Raw genomic sequence first — 7,785 nt, 5'->3', positions numbered from 1 at the left:
GGGAGAGGAGCCATGGCGGGGCGGGGGGGCCGAGGCAGCACGGGAGAGACCCTCAGGACCCCTGCCCCGCCCCAGTTTGGGTGGTCTTTCCAAGTAGGGACGCGGACTTCATAAGCGGATTCCAGGGCACGGGCGGGAATGATCTGGGTCGACCACCCTCCGCTGGGGAACGGCTCTCGTCTCGGGCCCCTTTGTCTCCAAGCCTCTCGGCGCTGTGCTCCGGCCGGCGACACAAAAGCGGGCGGCGAGGACCGCGCAGGCGCGCGAGCCGCCGAGGCTGCTGGGAGTGGTGGTCCGACTGCCGAATGGTAGGTCTCCCGCGCGGGCAGGCGGCCGCCTTGGTCAACAAATGCGCATGCGCCAATACTTCCGTCCTGCTCGGCCGGCCCAGTCTCTCCACCCCCCGGAGGACGCGGGTTTCTTGTAGTAAGAGCAGGGGAGGAGCTATTCGCGCTTACTCCGCCTCCTCTTCGTCTTTATTGGGCCATCCAGGTGAGGGGGCAAGTGGATTGGCTTCTGACGTTGCCAGTCTGTTCTGCGCTATACTTATTTCCCGCTGCAAGGCGGGCTCCGGTGAGGGGCTGAGCAAGGGGAGGGAGGTGGTGGTCCTGGCTTGTGATGGTCCCGCTGCCGAGTTGGTCCCGGCCAAGTCTCGGGCGGGGCCACTTGCCACCCCGCATCCTCCAGCTAGCGTGGAGCGCCGCCCGACACGCTCTGCCTGCAAGTGCGAAACTCCTAGTAAAGTTTGCGTCTCTCCCGCCGCCCCCCGGCCCCGCGACCCCGGCCCTGGCAAAAGTGACAGACAAAGCCACACCCCCGCGCGGCGGGGCTGGTGGGGGGCGTGAATGCGGCGGGGGCGGGGCCCACGGGGGAGGGGGGCGGTGGAGCTGGGGCGCATGCGCGGTGCGGGGGGCCGAATGTTTCCCAAGTGTTTGAAACTGGTATTTGGGTTTTCCACGTTGGACAAGTGCGGCGCGGCGGGCGGCGCGCGCCCCTTCCCGCGCTCGCTCGGCCCCGGCCCCGGCCTCTGCGCCGGGGTGCGCGCCCGCACGCCCGCCCGCGCCCGAGGCCGCCGAGCGCCGGCCCGGCCCGCCAGGCGCCGGTCCCCGGGCCCAGGCGGCGCGGCTCGCAGATGTAGCGGCGCGGGGCCGGCCGGAGGGGGGGCGCCGGCGGGCGGGAGCCTTGCATTTTGCAGCTCTGGGCTCCGAGGGGGCGGGGGCCGGAGGAAGCGGAAAGCCAAGCCGAGTCGCCGGGGACCTCGGTGAACCATGTTGAGCCCTGCCAACGGGGAGCAGATCCACCTGGTGAACTATGTGGAGGACTACCTAGACTCCATCGAGTCTCTGCCTTTCGATCTGCAGAGAAACGTCTCGTTGATGCGGGAGATCGACGCGAAATACCAAGGTACGGCGGGATGGATGGGCGGGGGCGGCTGCTCCATCCCCGCCGGTCGCGGCGCGCCGCGGGGCCGCGGGCAGTCCTGCTCCCCGCCTGGGGAGCTGGGAGCCCACTGCGGGGTCCTGGCCGGGAAGAAACAAAAGGGCTGGAGCGTCTTTGATTTGCCAAGGTCCTTGTGCGCGAAGCCGGGACACGGAGGAGGAAAGAGGAACGAGAGGTCTCAATGCCAGGCTGTGCGAGCAAAGCGCTCTTTGTAGTGAAGTGACGAGGCGGGGTGCTGCGGGGGAGGGGGCGCAGGGGGCGCAGGCTACTGCGCCGAGGGAGGGATGTGCCACGGTCGCTAGGCTGAGGGGCGCAGGGACTGGGCTGCGCGGAGGACTGCTGGGAGGGCCCTGCTGGCGAGGGGTCCCCCGGCCCTGCTCGCCATCCCCGGAACCACCTTCACCTAGTCCCGAATCTGTTACATAAAGTCCGGGGTCGGTACTCCGCGTGGTATAGCCCTGGTCGCCCCCTCCCAGCCCCCGGCCCTCCCGCGGTGCTGGACACCTAGTGAGGGCCGACGTGAGAGGGGCGACGCGGCCGGGTGTAGTTTGCGGAGGGCCAGGGTTTTATTCAGTGCATGCAGTGGGGAAGGGGAGGGGAGGGAAAGGAGGATGAGGCGAGGAAGTCGCCCATCTGTGCTGCGCTCGGGGGGCGCAGGCAAATATTGCTGGCTTGGAAAGGAACATGGCAGGGGAGAGGACCTGTGGGTCGTTCTCTGCAGCCCCGGCCGCCCAGACTGCCGGAGAGAGACGGAGAGGTTCAGGTCCGCTGGGAATTGTTGGCTGTTGGGGAAACTTTCCTGCCAGGTCAGGCATGGCATTAGGGGCTGTATTTGGAACGTGGATAGTCACTCAGAGTTTACTAATGTTTACAGGACTACGCAGTAGGGAAACGGAAAAGTGGGGGGGAGGTGGAAAGCCACAGCACGCCCCGCAGCGCAAAACGAAGCCCCACGGGGAAGGCGCCCCTGTGCGCTTTACCAGAGGGTCGGCTTCACAGCGATTTTTATAGGAGGCTTATTAGCATATTGCGAACGTTTTACCTCGGCCTCCCGTGATTGGCCGTGGCATCTCCCATGGAATGTCCTTATCAGTCCGCTGCTGAACCATTGGTTGCTGGGCCGGATGAGGGCGGGCCTTGCGCAATGATTGGCATGGATCTCTGTTTCCGCCGCCTTCTTTTTTTCTCTTTTTGTAGAGGAGCGGGGAGGAGAGAGGAGGTCGAGTTAATTTGAATGTCTTCGGGTCGCCCGGCCTCCCGCCTCGCATTGGCCATTGGTGATGCTGGGGCGGGCCGTGCTCTCTAGCCCTGCGTTGTGATTGGTGTCCCGCCTGGCCTCGCCCTCCGGTCGGACGATCCCCATAGGCAGTGGCTCCCGGGGCGGGGCGCGCTGCCCGCTGGCCGCCGCCCCATTGGCCGTGGCCGGCCCCGTCCCGCCCCCCAACTCCCAAGGACGCCAGCCCGGCCACTTCCGCCACAGAGCCATGGAGGCGTCCGGGGGACAGGGCGAGGCCGCCAGTCTTTGCTGCCGGGGCTCCCGAGGACGCCGTCGGGCCTCCTGCTCGGGCCCCAGGGACCCGCGCGTGCGGCCGCGCGGAACAGTGGAAGCGTGAGTGACCGGGCCCAGGGGCTTTTCTCGGGGGTTCCGGGGGGCCCTGCGCGCCCGAGCTCGGAGACTGCTTGGTGGTGGAACGGCGAAAGCGGGGGATGAAGGGCTTTACCAGTCTTTGTGGAATTCGTCGTCGCCGGTACTGTTCGTTAGCACTTTTAGGACATTTCAAGATAACAAAAAAAAGTTCGTCCTTAAAATTCTCTAGCGCCCACGTCGGCATACCTCTTAAGGTTACTTTCTTACTGCCAGAAGCCTGTTTCACTGCTTTAGAACCGGAGTGTCGTCCGCGGGATTGACACACTCAGCGCGTTTGGCTCATTCGAAGGAGAACATCCCACCCCACCCCGGCTCCCGGCGAAGGCAGTGCCAGGAGTGAGCTGCTAAGCCTAACCTCCGTCGTGATGATAGTTACTCATTTGGTGCGGCTCACTATAAATGCTGAGATACGCACCATGGCTCTAAAAATTGAGGTTTTGTGTTTAAAGAATTTCTTGGTTGCAAGGCAAACTTGGTTTACAGTCTTTCGCTTAGTAAACATGGAATGGACGTTAATTCAAAAGGATGGATAATAATTAGTTTACCAATCGTATTTGAGGCTATTTTTGAATTTAAAATGTTTTTCAGTTATTTTGAAAGTATTATATTTTAACTGCCCACCCGCCCCTGTGAAGGAAAACTTCATAAAGAACTTTAGTGCAGTCCTCATGTAGAATTAAAATACATTTCTAATAATTGGACAGGTCAGATTAAATTTTGCTGTGGTCTCATTTATTTAATCCTTAGATTCTTTCCTGGTATCATTGCTTTCCTACGGAGATGTTGGTGTGGAGCATTTTTAGGAAAAAGGGTCAGCTGCGTGGAGTTGATGGCACTGAAGAAGTCAGGTGTGCTGGCAGGGTTCCTGTTTACAGATGTTTGTACTTCAGTGACTTTGCTTGGGGTAGTAAAGAAATGTATGCCATTGTGTAGGTAACCATTATTTTTTGGTAATTTTGTGACAGGATGTTTGTTTCTTTCCCACAGTGAGGCTTCACATGGATGTAAGCTTGCATGTGTTGTAAAAGAAGCTATATGTTGTTAAATTTTAAATTAATGATATCACAGAATTGTCTTCTATGAAGTGCCAACATTGTCTTTAGAAATTGATTACTGACTAAACCAAGTAATACAGTCTTGTAATGTGTAATCCACTTAAAAATAAATGGCAGAAACTCATATAACATCTACGAAGTAGAACTTGGGTAAGTTGAGCATAGCTGTTTATTTGCAGAATTAATTACTCCAAGAGACAATGAGACTGGCATTCTTCCTTTCTAGTGGCAGACAGTGCATTGTTCCTCTAGGAAATGTCTTCAGAGCTATCTTTCATTGAAGAATATAGCCTGGAAAGTACTGTGTGCTGTTTAGGTACGCTCCAAGTGTTGGCCTAAGCTCATGTGTTTAGTGTTAGGTTTATGCTTTGTAACTATTTGAAGATAAGGTCTGAAGGGTTAATGTCACATTTTATACCCCCCCCCCCATTTCCTAGTTTGAGAGTAGAATTGCTTTATTTTAAGAGACTGCAAAAAGTTTTCAGGAGAAGAATCTGATACTGTTTAATTTAGTGGTTACTGTTTGGGGAAAATAACTGGGAATTTGTGTGTATTTAAATGGACTTTTGGCAGGAATATTTACCTTCCTTATTTCAATCAGATTATCTAACAGCTTTTATTTCTTGAGAAATCGCCTAATTACATTTGCCAAATTCCATTTTAAAGTCACATACACTGTCTTCTAACCTGTCCAAGAAGTTTACATTTAGTACTGAGGGTTTTTTGTTAGCTTTTGATGTTTTAAGGTCTGTTGCCTTTTTTAACTATAAAGGTTACTGTTTTAAGCAGTAAAGGCAAAAGTAAAATCTGTCACTTTTGTTTTAAAGCAAGGTTAGGTTGTTTGGCTTATGGTGACAAACCATTCTTGTTTTCAGTAATACAGGGTAATACAGAGATATTTCTATACGTCCTGGGATGAAAATGATGTGGCTGGTAAACTGAGGCCCTGCATCACTAAGTAGTATTAATACACATTCTCTAGTTTGATAGAGTATTCAAGATGGCAGTACATTAAAATAAAGAGGATAACGGCCTTAAATTATTACAAAAATATTTCAGTAAAAACAATGGGGAAAACAGTACATAATCATTAATTTTATAGAAAATAAAAGTTTGGACCTCAGCCCTTCACCTGATTTGAACTTTCCCCTTAGTTGCCTGTCCAGGGAGTCTTTTGCTCCCCATGCTCTGAACGCACACAGAGTCCCTTGGGGGAGCTTTGAGAGGCACTTTGATAAATGGGAACTATGTTGGCATTTGTATTTAGTTCCAGGGATTTTCTTCAACAGGAAAAAAAAAAAAGCCTGCTAGAAAGGCCTCCACGTTACAAGGCTTTCCTACTAGGAAGCCTTGCCTTCGCTGTTCTGTCCACTGCAGTGACTTTTTTTTACCGGCTAGGGAATTAGAAGGCTGGGTAGCGTTTACGGCCTGGGTGTAATGCTTCTTTTCCCTGTTGCAGAAATCCTGAAGGAACTGGATGAGTATTACGAGAAGTTTCAGCGGGAGACGGATGGCGCCCAGAGGAGGAGGGTGCTGCCCTGCATCCAGAGGGCCCTGATCCGGAGCCAGGAGCTGGGCGATGAGAAGATCCAGATCGTGAGCCAGATGGTGGAGCTGGTGGAGAACCGGGCCAGGCAGGTGGACAGCCACGTGGAGCTCTTTGAGGCACACCAGGAGGTCAGCGACAGCACGGGCCACAGCAGAGCTGGCCAGGAGAAGTCAAAAAATGAGACAATCACGCAGGCAGAAAAGCCCAACAACAAGAGGTCCCGGCGACAGCGCAACAATGAGAATCGGGAAAACGCAGCAAATAACCACGACCACGATGACATCTCCTCCGGGACGCCCAAGGAGAAGAAGGCCAAGGCCTCCAAGAAGAAGAAACGCTCCAAGGCCAAGGCCGAAAGGGAAGCCTCCCCCGCAGACCTTCCCATCGACCCGAACGAGCCCACGTACTGTCTGTGCAATCAGGTCTCCTACGGAGAGATGATCGGCTGCGATAACGACGAGTGCCCCATTGAGTGGTTCCACTTCTCCTGCGTGGGGCTCAGCCACAAGCCCAAGGGCAAGTGGTACTGCCCCAGGTGTCGGGGCGAGAGTGAGAAGACCATGGACAAGGCCCTGGAGAAGTCCAAAAAGGAGCGGGCCTACAGCAGGTAGTGGCGGCCGCTGAACCGCGAGCAGGACCAGCCAGGTATTTATTGCGTCGCCGCCTTCGGACCGGCGCAGGGACCGGACGACGTGGACTTTTAAAGACAGTTAGAAAGGAGCCGTTCCTTTTGCAAGGGACAGCCGGGACTCTCTTTGCGTTTCTGCTGGTGCACATGTGTAACAAGAAAGTGGTCTGTGGATCAACATTTTAGAAACTACAAATATAGGTTTGAATTAAACACTCAAGTGAGTCTCAGTTTTATTTTGGTTTCTTTTGGCTGGGGGCAGGGATGACTTGGAAGCAACCCAACACATTAAATGTGGGAAGAAAAGATTTCATTTAGCTACTGTTTTATTTTAATAAAAATGTTATTACTTCATGAATACATTTTTTAAACTTAGCCAAGTTGCTAAAAATACAGCCCATAGCAAATTTGTTTCTTGCTATAATAGTGTATATCCATGTAACAATTCAATAAAAAGGTTTAAAATTTGAAAATATTTTTTAAAAAGCTAAATGGTTATATTTACATGTCAAACATTTTATATACTGGCCCATTCCCCAAATGGCCATTTTTAAATGATTTTTTTTTTTTATTAACCCAAACAGGACTGGTCTAGACATGGACCTTCAAATCACGCTTTTGCTGTTAGAAATACCAGTGTAGCGTCTAACTCATACACGATGTGTAAGTGTTTCCAAGTGAACTTGCACCTGCTGTATTCTGATCAGAAGTGCGGCCGGGTGCCATTGTGAAACCAAGGTGTGTTTCCTGCTGTGTGCATGACAGCTGTACAGATGTGACATCAAGAAATAAATGCAACTTGGCCAGTTTGCCTAGCAGTACATTTAATCTTGACATAAGTAAGTTTTAAATTTTTGTCTTAAAAATGTGTACACCAGCAGTTTAGATAAAGCCTTAAGCAGATTTTGTATTATCATCCTGACTTAATAATGAAGTAGATGTTACCTAATTGCCAGCAAAAAATAAGTGCCCAGACAGTATATGTTTAGACCGGGGGGAGGGTGGGGGGGGGTTACTGCCCGCAGACCAAATGCAGCTCACAACCTGCTTTTGTATGGCCTGTGAGCCAAAAGTGATCTTTACATTGTTAAATGGTTTAAAAAAAAAATCAAAAGAATCCTATTTCGTGACATGAAAATTATATGAAATTCCAGTTTTAGTGTCCATCAATAAAGGTGATTGGCTCTCAGCCAGGCTCGTTCGCTAACACACTGTCTGAGGCTGCTTCTGTACAGCGCCAGGTGAGCGGTGCGACGGAGACCACGTGACCCACAAAGCCGAAATCATTTATCTTCTGGCCCTGTGTGAAAAAGCTTTGCTGTCCTGATTTAGACTAACTTCTTGCGTGGTCATCTGTGTCCTTCACTGCCACCTATTGAAAGAGTCAGTGGAATTTTCATTTCTGAGCGATGTATGGGTCATTTGACTCACACATTGGGGAGGATAGTTTCCATAGTCTGTTAGG

At 52.5% G+C, this 7,785-nt stretch overlaps 1 protein-coding gene across 3 annotated transcripts; it reads left to right on the top strand.

Annotated features, from left to right (window-relative positions):
• On the top strand, positions 1 to 7,527 carry ING1 (inhibitor of growth family member 1). 3 transcript variants are annotated; one of them, XM_032496633.1, is made up of 3 exons: positions 2,629 to 3,049; positions 3,836 to 3,936; positions 5,603 to 7,527. In XM_032496633.1, the coding sequence occupies exons 1-3, from the start codon at positions 2,925 to 2,927 to the stop codon at positions 6,301 to 6,303; spliced, it is 927 nt and encodes a 308-aa protein (XP_032352524.1). In that variant the 5' UTR covers positions 2,629 to 2,924; the 3' UTR covers positions 6,304 to 7,527. The 3 variants fall into 3 exon arrangements, with proteins under 3 accessions (XP_032352527.1, XP_032352525.1, XP_032352524.1); XM_032496636.1 differs by lacking the exons at positions 2,629 to 3,049; positions 3,836 to 3,936 and adding an exon at positions 1 to 308; XM_032496634.1 differs by lacking the exons at positions 2,629 to 3,049; positions 3,836 to 3,936 and adding an exon at positions 573 to 1,404.
• The last annotated feature ends 258 nt before the right edge of the window (positions 7,528 to 7,785 follow it).

The sequence above is a fragment of the Camelus ferus genome, chromosome 14 (genome assembly GCF_009834535.1).
Source record: "Camelus ferus isolate YT-003-E chromosome 14, BCGSAC_Cfer_1.0, whole genome shotgun sequence".
In the NCBI taxonomy this organism is placed as follows: Eukaryota; Metazoa; Chordata; class Mammalia; order Artiodactyla; family Camelidae; genus Camelus; species Camelus ferus.
This window is presented reverse-complemented; position numbering and strand designations above follow the sequence as displayed.